Here is a 12,580-nt window from a genome sequence, read left to right on the forward strand (position 1 = left end):
ACTAAATTGGAAATTAGATCAGCTCCTGAGTAAATGCAAGCAAATTGGGTCAAATCCTCACTGCAGTGGTGCTTTGATAAAGGATGTCCCTTTGGTCTGGCGGTCTGGGAGAGCTGAGAGAACTGGCATAAAGGGCTTTCCAGGTCAGAGTTTACTACAATAACTAAAAGCTTTTGATAACATGAGCTGTCAGAAGAGATTTATAACTAAAATTGAGGGTTTTAGGTGGCTGGGTGAAGATGAGGCACAGCTTTGTGCAGCTTTTTTGGGGTTTTGTTTGGAGAGCGTACCAGTCAAGCTAGGCTGAGCAAAGATGAGCTTCTGCTAAGGTGACGTAAGCAGACATGGGCAGTATTTCACAAGCCTTTAAATGTTGTTTGCAGTCATATTTGTTTGTTCAACTTTCTCATGCATAGCCCCAAACTCCCACGGGACATGTGCAGGACAGCACTGACTCATACCAGGGATGGATTACCCATCAGCTGGTTATTCCAGGCCACCTTGTGAGGACACCTCTGGAAATAGTCATAGCAAATTATGGATCTTAAAATACAGAAGCCGAAGCAGACACCTGCAGTGGTTTTATGTCAAAACCTGGCATGAGCTAACCAGGGAACCCACGCTCATAATCTCAGCATGCAGCCATGGAGAAGGGTCATCAGGTGGTGACCTGATGGGTCACCTGTGGTGGTGATGGGGAAAGGAGGGATCTTCAGGGCTCTCCTGAGCCAGCAACTGCCAGGACGAGGCCACAGCTTCAACAGATCACAGCCCCAGCAAGACAGTTGGCAGCACCGTGATGAATTTTCTGGGTGGAGGCCAAGGCTGCGCCTCTGCCCTAGTACTGCAGAGGAGACCTTGGGCTCTCCGGTGGGGGAGCACAGGGCACAACTGGGCTCCCTGTCCCTGCAGAGAGCAGATAAGCCCTGGGCTTGAGGGGAAGCCCCAGCAGCTCCCTGGGTACCTCCTTGAGGACCCTGCAGAGCCAATTTTGGGGTGGCTATAGTGTGGCAAGCTCAAATTAAAGGCCAGCACCTGCACTGACCTGCCCCATGTGTTTTGTTTCTCCTCCCAGCCCACAGACACAGCTCATTACACAGCTGTGGCAGCTGGCAAGGACCGAGTCACCCCCACCTTCTGAGGCTGCTGGCATTTTGGAGCCCAGTGCCAGCTATCGTGACCGTCAGCTGAAAATGTCTCATTCCTAATGCCAGCCTCAAGAGCTGGGCTTCCCACTGGCACAGGAGAACAGCTTTGATGCTGCGAGCAGGGCAGATGATGACTTATGATCCAGCTAGAAACAAAATGTCTTTCTAAATCAGAGTAGCCACAGGGGAAAAAAAAATCATCAGAATTACCTGTTCTACGTCCCCAGTAATGAGATGGCAACACTTTCACATAAACTGTCTTGTTTTTCATAGGAAGGTGGAAGGTCTGGTTGGATTCAGGCCAGAGTAGCTGTGGAGAATTGAAGCTTCTACCTCACCAAGCTGAGGAGCATTGTTGCTCTGCCAGATGAAAGGCTTCCATGTTATTTTCTGCTGCTGAGTGATGAATGAATGCCCAGAGAGCACGGCAGGATTGTTTGCAACCATAACAAGTGATGGCACGCTGCTTTGGTGAAGTGAATCATCTTCCCAAGGTGACTCATCCTCATCTATTTCCACTCATATGGAGTGTTGGCCCTGTGGCACGATGCTGTGAGCAATCACCAGGGAACCATGGGCATGGGAGAGCACCAGGGCAGGCGGGTGCCCCACGAACTTGGCATGGCCCCACAGCCCAGCCATGGGACCTGCTGTTGAGGAACACCTCGCTGTGCCCGGAGCAGAGGGCAACTTTAATGACATACTTCTGCCAAAATTCAACCCGAGGGCAGGGATAAGATTTCAGCTCACCCCAGTTTGTAAAGAGCAGCTCTCAGTGAGGGGTAAATAACACCTCTGGGCACTGTGCTGGGCAGCCACCCTGTCACACTTCAGCGGCTTCCCTGCACAACCTGGGACAAATGCAGGAACACATGCTCCTGACTTTTAAAGTGTTATAAAGCAAGACCTACTTGCCTGTTAACAGCTTTAAATAATACTTTCTTAACTCTACTCAATGTTAATACACATATTACACACATTTTAATTACAACTTTGACTGCTAACAATAAGGGTGCAATTATTGTCACAAAAACCTCTTTATTTTGTGGCTGCAATATCTTTATGGGGGCATAACTTCAAGGCCTTTTCTAATCATCATGCATCAAAGCCTTTATTTTGGATTACTGCGTGCTCTCCTACATCTCAGCTAAATCGCCTTGTTCAAGAAACTGAAAACATGATGAGGCATTTTCCCTTGAACTGCTTTAGTGGGCAGGCTTTCACGCTTTAAACGACTACCTGAACAACACTGACATATTAAGTTGAAAAAAACCCCTATCAAAGTCCTGTACGAGCAAAGGAATTAAGCCCTGACTGTAATTTATTAAGTAGAACATGTACCTTCCAGAATTATAAAAGATTAAGTATCAAAGATTGACCCTATTGATTCAAAACATATCATGTATCTTGCACACCACATATTTTTACCCTCAAGTATACTGAACTTCCAGAGGGTCACATCAGGACACCTGCCACCATTAGATTGACACTGAAGCCACTCCCAAATGACTATATTCAGTCTGCAGCGCAGTTGTGAAGTTTAGAGATACAAAATGGCCCAAGTGCTTTAGTACTTATTAACTTGAAATTCCAGGAGACTGCAATAAAATACTCTGACCGATGGTTGTGATAAGGTCACCGAGAGCCCAACAGTCATTTCATTTACCCAAAGGAACCTACTTTTACAGTGACGGTGACTTTGGGGCTGGCCCTTCCTGCTTCTCCCACAGACCTCCCCTCGCTTCAGCGGATGTTGACAGAGCTGCAATTTGGGTAACAATGATAAATATTAAGAAACACCCTACACCTTAAAGCCTGGCACATGGGAAGAGGAGAGTGTGGGCCTCTTGTCCAGAAAACAGAGCCGTGGTGGTACCTGGGGAGAACCAGCCTGGAGGTGCCAGTCCCCGCACCACCCTCCGCCCATGCTGCCAGTGCTTACCCAGAGCCACACGGTCCCCTTTGGGGGAACAGGCTTATGGGAGTGCTGAACGGGGCAGCAGGGACACCCTGACAGGCAGGGGCTCAGGCAGACTGGGCCAGCCCCTGCGCCCTTTGTAAAAGACGCACAGCAGAGCTGGTGTCCCCAGCAGTGCTAAACACCTAACCAGCACACAGACACCACATTTTGCCCACAGGAGGTGAAACAAAGCTTCAGTGTTACTTTCAGGTGCCAAGCAAAACCCCAAGGCAATCTCATGTCCCACAAGTGCTCCCCCCTCATGAAGCACCCCATGAGTCACACTGCCCTTCAAGCCCAGAATAGGCTTCGTCTGTCAGAGCAGAAGGGGATGCGGGCTTGCCCACAGTGTCTCCCTGCAATGCTCCCAGAGAAGCACAGGAAACATCAGAGATCCTCTCAGTCCACCTCTGCCAGCAAAAACAAAGCTGTGGGTGCCCCTGCTGTGAGGCAGCCAGGGCTGCGGCCAAAAGGAAGCAGCTGCGCCTGAGGAGAGAGGAGGAACCCCCACATTGCTGCCAGACCCTTGTGCCCCCGCTGTCCCATGGGGGCCCTAAGCAGGCATACGATATGGGGACACATCCCACCCCATCCATTCCCCAGCACCTTCTTGGGAGTGGAAAGATGACAGAGGGCTGAATCACTGCTCCAGAGGTAGCAATGCAGCAGCCATAGCCCACATGCTGTCAGCAAAGCTTGGCTGAAGGACCCTCAGGAGGAGCAGGCAGGGCCTAGGCAGCACCTACTCACTGCTCTAAGCTCTTGTGCAAGTTGGCTTAGGTTTGCACACAGGCTCATCTGCCTGCCTCTTCTCCCCTGAGAGTAGGGAGAGGCTGAGGAGGGTTTATTCAGGAATGTCCTGTAGGTGTTGCTCAGCTGGGAGGTGGGGGTCTGTCACCCAGCATCCTCCAGTGTAAGGGCAAAAACCCAACCCAGCTTGGCTTCACCGGCAGCTTCAGCCCTGTTGTGCAAGACCAGGACAGCCCTGAACTGGCAGGGTTCACGAACGCCCATCAGTGGGTTTTATGGCCTGATAAGGAGCAAAGAGTACATGCACAGAAAGTGCAGTAAACAGAGCGATAAAGCAGTGCAGGAAGGAGCATGATCTCCCTGCATCCCCCCTGCAGGTCACCTCACTGCTGCCTGTCTCTGTGGAGGATGGCTCTGCCTGTCCTGCTGATAACATCTGGGGTGGAGGGGAAAGGGGAGACTGGTAAGCAAGCAGTCTTGGGGACAAACATGGCGACGATGGTGCGTCCCTGTGGTTCAGGGTTAAAGCCCTCATAGGCAACACAACAAACATTTGCTTTTTGATGCCAGGGTAGCCAAAGTGAGCCTGGTTTTGGGGGAAGGTCCAGGTTTTGATGACTCTGACCCTGAGGCTGCAGCTGCCTTCGCAAGCCCTTGGCTCACACTACAGTTTTAGCAAGGTCAGGCAGGAGATTTACAATCCCTAAAGCTTTATTAGTTTCCTCCAGAGCCTGTCCTGCCCAAGATTGGCTCATTAGAGACCCATCAGAGAGAAAGCACTGTACAATCTGTTATTTTGGAGGGTCGCATGCCTGCTCCCCAAGTACCTGCGTTCATTAGCAAGCTCCAGGGCAGCATAGCAGCATGCCACTTGCTAGCAGCAATTACTACAAATCCCTGTCTACCCAAAATGGATTTGTGGTGACTGTTCCTTCACTCACAGCATGCACCCTGGAGAGCCCCAGCTGCCTCCCCAGCAAGACTGGGATCCCACTGCAGTCTGCTGTACTGTATTTCTGGGAGTCCTCCATATGCAGTGTTTTGTGCCAGCTCCATCTGACCCTGTTTAACTGATTTAGACAGGGTCAGGAGCCCTGCACTGGTGCTTCTGGATCTGGATCTGCATGGGTGGCTGTGCAGGCAGGGCAGCAGTGTGCAAGCAACCTTCGTGGCTGCTCTCAGGAAAAGGCGAGAGGATGTGAAAGTACCCTGTAAGCACAGGGAAAAAAATCCAAGACACTTGACGACATCATTTAGCCTGACTTCTTGTTACGCCTCCCACCATTATACCCGACCAGGGGCCAACAAATGCATCTCTGGCTGAGGGCTGGCACACAATGGAGGAGGAAGGGAGGGCAGGGGGATGGTTTCCCTGCAAAAGCTGCCCCAGCTGCAGCATCCTCACACCAGTGTCATCTTGGCCAAACTTGCGTGTCCCCTTCCACCATGCGGCACGAATCAGACCTTGGGCCACTAGACCAAGACTGGTGTGCTGGGGACACTTGGCCAGGAGTTGGGGGGCAGTGCTGCAGGCATCATATACCATCCCTAAGGCTGCACTGTGGCAGCTGAGCCAGCGGGCCCTGTTAACTGTGGGCAGATGAATGCGGCCATACCACAGCAACTGTCCTGCAGCAGGGCACATCACAACTCTGGGCAAAGGCAGAAGTGAGTAAAAGCACATGGCCTGGAGCACTGGACGGTTTATCACTTTCTCATGGCATGACTTTCCAACTAAGGCAAAAGCAGAACAAAACATGAATGTGGTCAAAACATCCATGTCCAGGGTGTCACACCACCATTGCCTTTCACTGGGGTTTCTTGTGCCCACCACCAGTGCTGTCCAGAAACCTGTCTCCCCACCATTGCTTTCCATCCACCTCCTGGCCCTGCAGACCTCTCATCTGGGGTGGCCCAGGGAGCCTAGTTCTGGCCCAGCACTGTCTGGGATGGTCCTGGCTGGTGCCCAGGCACGGCAGACATCCCACAGTGGGTGACTCCCTTTGGAGAGGGGTGCTGGGGTCTGGCAGAGCAGTTGTTCCTCCAGGATAGAGAGGTCAGCTCGGAAGAGCTGGTTTTCTCCCGAGGCAGAAGTTGAAAGCCTCCATGCTGCTTCGTGCTGGGAGATGGAAGTGAGGGAAAGGAGGAAATGGTGATTCCTGTTCACATTCGTGATCGACACAGCTGACTGCTCAGTTTGACCTCCCAACTGGCCGCAGGGGGACGGATGCACAAACACACATATATATATTTATAGCCACACTCGCAGCGACTCATTTTGTTCAAGTCCCTGAAGATGTTGCTCTTCATCTTGCTTTCTCTCTTCAATTACAACCCAGCTCTGAGCCTTAAAATATGCTCCTTCAACGTGAGGTCTTTTGGAGAAACAAAAATAGCCAGACCCGAAGTCGTCGATGCTGTGGTAAAGGTAGGTTTGTTTGCCTGGATGAGACAGACATTGAGCTGTCTGAGGATTTCTTAGCTACATAATCTAACACTTTATTTATTTTTCACAGTTGAATTTCATGTTAAAAAAAAAGAGTTAATAATTTAAATAATTTCATACTCTTAAAGTAAAAAATCAGCCTGTGGTAGAGCAGGGTGTTTGCTGTTATTTTAGCCTGCATGGGAATATAACAGAAAAAACATTTGCTGTTTTCTTTCTTTTGGAAATGAAGTTAAGACAAGAGAAAAAACCTCTGTGTACAGTAAAAGTAATTTTCACTTTGAATCCACAGAGCTTTGTTTTGTGATACATTATTTACCTTTGTTATGTGCTAATTATTCTGAAATATTCTTGTCTAATTAAATGTATTCTCCGGACAGCAGAGAGTGTCATATTAGAGGGTGGTACAAAATTGAAAAGCCTGATTGCTAATTTATGTAAATAAACCCTCACCATCAAGCTTCCTCTGCATAAGCTGAATATAACTCAGCTTTTTAAAAGAACCATGTTTTGGACTTAAAGATTTTGCCAGTCCCCTCCAAGACACCACAGTACCAGAGGATGCAGTGCTTGATGTTAGAGGGGTGGCTGCATGTGCCAAACAGCAGCAGTGAGGAACGCCACTGTTTAGTTGGGCTTTAATTCTTTCATTGCAAACAGCTGGAGGAGAGGGATTTGCATTTCTGGATCATTCTTCCTATACTGTCAGCACTATGGGCAATATATACTAAATTACAGGCAATATATTAATTTCTTACAAATTTTGGGGGGCAAAATGAGGGTTTTTTTCCACAAATATCACCCACAGAGTTTGAAGAGCAACAGAACTGGGGGCAGAAGGAAGCTCCCTGAGCATGCTGGGCTGCAGGCTGAGCTGGGCTTTTCCTCAGGGAATCCCAGTGCTGGCCGTGGGTGCTGAGCCAGGCTAGGGCAGCCTTCCCCAGCTCCCCAGCACCCTGCAGCTCCTCTGCAGTGCCACAGCCCATGGGCACGGGGACCCTGTTTTCAGACCGGGAGTCACTTTGGGCTCTATGGGCTATTTCAGAGGGGTCTGCAACAGACAACTGGGACAGGTGAATGCTGACAGCGCATGAAGCTTTCAGAAGGCACAGTATAGCGATAGGGCCTTAGGAGTATATACACCAGAAAAAGGATGGAAACTGTTGCAGTGGGTTGATGATAGACACAAACAGGTTCTCCTCAGTGCCCCCTAACTTCTCCTGCCACATCCACCTGGGCATCCAGTGAGTTGGGATGCTTGTGCACAGCACCAGTCCAAAGCAGAGAAGAAAATGTACATTGCAAGGGGCATGGAAGAGAAAAGCATGAGTGGCTTGGGGTGGGGGGGTGCCAAGGGCAGCACCCCAGCAGGGGCAGGCAGAGAGCAGACTCGCAGCAGCAGCTCTCGCTGTCCCTTCCACTCCACACTTCCTCTTCAGGGGCAGGCACAAAAGTTTTTCAACAAACCCCAAACTGCTCTGCTCTCAAGTTCCCTCTCCCAGCTCCCAGGCAGGCATGAGGCAGCTCTGAAAGCAGAAGGGCTTTGTTCTGGCTGCTGCCTCCTTCCCACGAGCCCAGGCTGGGCACCACTTCTTCCACAAAGGACTGTCCCTGCACCAGTAACCACTTCTTTCTAAGTTCTTTCTAACCTTTTGAAACCCCCCATGTGCAAACTTGTTTCTGCTCCTTCCCCTTGCAGGTCATTTCTCGCTGTGACATCATGTTGCTGATGGAAATAAAGGAGAACAAGAACCAAGTTTGTCCTCTCCTGGTGGAGAAGCTCACCAGGTAGGGTGGCCGTGGGCAAGCAGGCAAATACTGTGAATGATGCTGGGCAAGAGCCCGTGCTCACCTCAGCGCTGCTTTACCAGCACAGAAGCTCAGGGTCTGGGTTCTGTCCCAGCTGTCGAGGAAGGACCAGGCTCTGGCAGCCTCGCTGAAGGCCAGGAGCAAAGCCAGATGCAGACCACTGTAGGACACATATTTTCAAATCAAAATAAAAAAGTTAGGTTCAATTTGTTAAAGATTAATTCTCAAAGGAAAACAGAAGGGAGGGAAAGGCCCTTGCTTGGCTAGCTCTGGGCTGCCTTTCTGCAGGGTTAGGAATTGCTTTAGATCTGGAATGGCTTGCCTGGACTGACAGTCCAGATGAAAGAGCAGCATATGCTTGGCTGGGCATGAGACCCAGCTGAAAGAGAGGCAGAGGCTGCAATAAGCAGGGAGCTTAGGTTCAGATCATAGGTCCTGAGAAGGGTTTGTTGTCTCTACAATCCACCTCTGAGGTCAGGCAGGCAACATCCTGTACCTTTAGGCACAGGCAAAACTACCTCTTTCCCAGGCCCTTGTGAATGCAGAAATAAACTCATGAACAGCACTTCCATTCCAGTCAGCTGAAGGGGCTGAAGGAGGGATACAGCTGTGTGGTCAGCAAGAGACTGGGAAGGAAGAGCTACAAGGAGCAGTATGCCTTCATCTACAGGTGAGCAAGCTCCACTTGCCAATGAGCTGGCCCCTTACTCTGCCCTCCCACATCACAGCCCTGTAGAGACAGGCTGGACACGGTGATGATAACTTTGCTCTGAGGGAGCCAGAGAGGTGCAAGCTGTGCAGGTGGGACAGGTTGTGCCTGGGTGTGGGGATCATCCCAGGCACAGCCACCAGCCTAGCTGTATCTGTCCCAGACCATGGCCTGGGGTCCAGGTCAGAGCATGGCATCAGTGTTAGACACATCCCGGTGAGCCATGAGCATGACATCCCTTATCCTCTTTATTCTGCTGCAGGCATCATCTGGTATCAGTGAAACAAACCTACCAGTACCCTGACACCCAGCCTGGGGATGAGGATGCCTTCTCCAGAGAGCCCTTTGCCGTCTGGTTCCAGTCTCCAAAAACCAGTGAGAAATTTCAGAAACAAGTTTTTTTCCCACTGGTGAGGCTTACACAGCAAGACAGTGCCGGCTGGACCTGAGCATGTGGTGGGGGCAGGTGAAAGGAGCCGCATCCTAACCCCACGCTGCATTTCCTTAGAAAAGCAGCATTTGCTTTTGTGGCATCACCTGCAGCTCAGTGTGTGCCACAGCCCTGTGGCTGGCAGCCCCAGGAAATCCTCTGCTACCGCCATGGGCAGTGGTTTAGTGGATGCACTCCATGCTGCTGGCACAGGCCTGGGAGCAGCTACTGCAGTGGCTGTCAGAGCAGGGTTTGCCTTGCCCTGACACAGCACCTCACCTCATCGCAGCTCAGCGTTGTCTGGGCAGCTGATGGGGAACACTCTGCAATTACACAGCAAACTAGAAGAGAAGCTGTTTCTTCTTCAGAAAAACCTTCTTGCTTCCATGCCAATCTCTGTTTCTTTGTGATTCAGTCTGCTTAACCATTACATTCTCTCCTGTTCTTTTGCCCTGATTTTAAGCTGTCAGAGAGTTTGCTATAATCCCACTGCACACCACACCGGAGACAGCAGTACGGGAGATTGATGAGCTCTATGATGTGTATTTAGACATAAAACAACGCTGGAAAACCGAGGTTAGTTGCCACATCTACATTACTAATAGCAGCTTTGGTACTGAGTCACCTAGCACGCTATTCATTATTCACAGCCTGATAACCCTAAAAGTGTTGATAACAAGCCCCAGATTTTAAGTATTTCTTTGACGTATTTTCACTGAGTTCTCTACATTTTAATTGGTAAACCTGGTCTCCCAATAAAACTGCTGTTTTATCAACATGGCTTGGTGGTGCACCCAGCAGAAAGGAGAGGTCAATAAGTGCTCCCTGTTTGAGCTGTATGGGCTATTGGAAGCATCCGTTCACCCTAGAAGTCCTTGCTGGTCTTCTTTTGAAGAGCTATCCTCATAATTACTTTTGAAAACCCTCCTACCTTCCAGAACTTCATCTTCATGGGGGACTTTAATGCTGGATGTAGCTATGTTCCCCAAAAGCAGTGGAAGAACATCCGGCTGAGGACTTACTCTGAATTCATCTGGCTAATCGGTGACAAAAATGACACGACAGTGAAGGAAAGCACAAGCTGTCCATATGACAGGTAACGGGTTCACTGTCAAACCATTCCCTGTTTACGAGGGAGGAAAAAAAAAGATACGGAAAGGTGCCAGTAACTGTCAGGTAAAGCAAATGTGCACGAGGCCTTCGAAGATAAAACAGTGTCCGGGGGAAACGAGATCTGAATACTTCTAATCAGGAGCACAAAGCACTTTGCAGGCTTGTTGGCAAGCAGTTTTGCAGAAAGGGTAAGATTTCATGCAGGAACCAGCCATTGCTGTGGCTTAGGTGGAGACAAATGACATGTAATTACACAGCACTTCTCATCTGCAGAGCCCTGCAGATAACCAGGCGAAAGGCGCTGCTGCCTCCTCCGTGCTGGCTTTGCACCATGGTTTTTGCTCTTGCATTTGTAACTTGGATTACGAATTCGTAATGCAAAATCCAGTTCTGTTCAGGAGGTGGGATGCATCGCCTTCCCCAGGCATGTGGCAGGTCCTGCTACCTGCAGCTCCCTTTAGCAGGGACAATAAATACATCAGCTCATCAGAGCCCAGAGGAAGTCAAGACTCAAACCTTTTGCAGAATGAGCTTCTGGATCAAAGCAGGACTTCACTGACATGCCAGTCTTTGGTGTCCTACAATTTTTGTATCCAAAGTACAGTTTTGAACTTTGCAGCACTGTTGGGGTGGATTTAGATACAAATCATTTAATGTTGGCTTCCAAGGCCAACACACACTAAGGTATTTAGGTGTCTCACTCCCAAGGAAAGCAATCAGCCAAACCCAGCATAAAGCATGTATTGGCACCTCTAAGTAGGCAGCCCACAGGAAAGGACAAACCATACATAGCTGTGACTTCATCAAGGCCAACTCTCTGGCCACTGGCTTGGTGTGGCATAGCTACTGCTGGTTGGGCGCCCTATAACAGCACCCCATTCCCTTGCTTCTTGCAGGATTGTGGTCAGCGGGCAGAATCTCAACCATGCCGTCATGCCACACTCTGTCAACATCTTTGATTTCCAGAAGGACTTTCAGATGACAGAGGAGCAGGTAGGCACAGCATGGCTTCTGCAGCAGTGGGGCAAGGGCTAACACAGGAGTGCAAAGCTAATGGTATCCAGGCAGTTTTGAACATGGTCTTGTCCATAAAACCGTTGCATCCTCCTAAAGTACTGCAATGCTCACATTTCACCCCCCCACACCCACTACTGCACATCTACCTCCCCGCTGCCCCAGTGAAACCCCCTGGGACAGGGTTTGGAAAGAGCAGAGTGGGTGGCCAGCTCACAATCTCTCTGTGCTGTTGTCTTGCAGGCACTGGGGGTGAGCGACCACTTCCCTGTAGAGTTTGAGTTAAAAACAAGAGGCGGCTTCTTCAACTGGCTGAAATCACAGTTTTCAAAGAAGAGGAGATCAAGAAAGAGCCGCCGCTCGAGCTCATGAGAGTGCTGAGTCCTCTCACATGGCATGGAAATACATGGATGCTAATGGATCTTGTAGAAGACTAATGTAGACACACTCACAGCAAGTGCAATTCTTAGTGGAAAAAAGCCCCAAGTATTTTGTTAAATTTCAAATATTTTGGGTAAGAAGGTAAATTAAAACTTCAGATTATTTTTCTTATTATATGCAAAAATAAATCAGGTAGAAGCAGCACACTAGACTTGTGTACTGATCCCAAATGTAAAAAGCTACTGCAAGGATAAAATACTTTTGTCTGCTTACCTGTAAGGGCTGAAGGGCAGTGATCTCCATGCATTCATGCAGGCTCTGGAGCGCTGCCATTCCTCTGCAGGGGCAGAGGCATTAAAAAGGTCTTTATGCATCACATGTGTGTGGATGCTTCAGAGCTGCGACTAGCGGAACACAGGTCTGCACCTGGTGATTTGCAATGTAAAATGTTGCTGAACTTACAGTATTTGCTTAGTCTGGGTTTGAAACTGCTCACAGCATCAAGGGCTTGGGAAAGACAGAAAGAAAAGAGAGTGACAAGCAGTGAGAACCCCTTTTCTGCATCAACCCAAGCCATGGAGGAGCAGGAACAGAATGCTGGTGGTTCTCACCTGTCTACCTGCCAGGTGCCATTACCCTGCCTGCAAACTGCAGGTGAGAAGTCCTGCAAATCCCAGGTGACAGTGCTGCCAACAGAGAGTGTGAGCAAAACTTAAATTAAAATCAGGTTTCAGCATCCTGGCATGGAAAGGAGCTGCATTCCCACCCCCACCCCCCCCCAAAAAACCAACAACCAAAAAACCACAAACAAACCAAAAAA

The 12,580-nt window shown here is 49.6% G+C and overlaps 1 protein-coding gene across 1 annotated transcript; it reads left to right on the plus strand.

Moving 5' to 3' along the window:
- Positions 1-6,061: 6,061 nt before the first annotated feature.
- DNASE1L3 (deoxyribonuclease 1L3) lies at positions 6,062-11,964 on the plus strand. Its single transcript, XM_009502766.2, has 8 exons — positions 6,062-6,286; positions 8,004-8,092; positions 8,691-8,783; positions 9,085-9,197; positions 9,716-9,828; positions 10,191-10,348; positions 11,262-11,358; positions 11,623-11,964. Exons 1-8 carry the CDS (start codon positions 6,155-6,157, stop codon positions 11,749-11,751), a joined length of 924 nt encoding a protein of 307 aa, XP_009501061.2. The 5' UTR covers positions 6,062-6,154; the 3' UTR covers positions 11,752-11,964.
- The last annotated feature ends 616 nt before the right edge of the window (positions 11,965-12,580 follow it).

Source organism: Phalacrocorax carbo, chromosome 6 (assembly GCF_963921805.1).
Source record: "Phalacrocorax carbo chromosome 6, bPhaCar2.1, whole genome shotgun sequence".
NCBI lineage: Eukaryota > Metazoa > Chordata > Aves > Suliformes > Phalacrocoracidae > Phalacrocorax > Phalacrocorax carbo.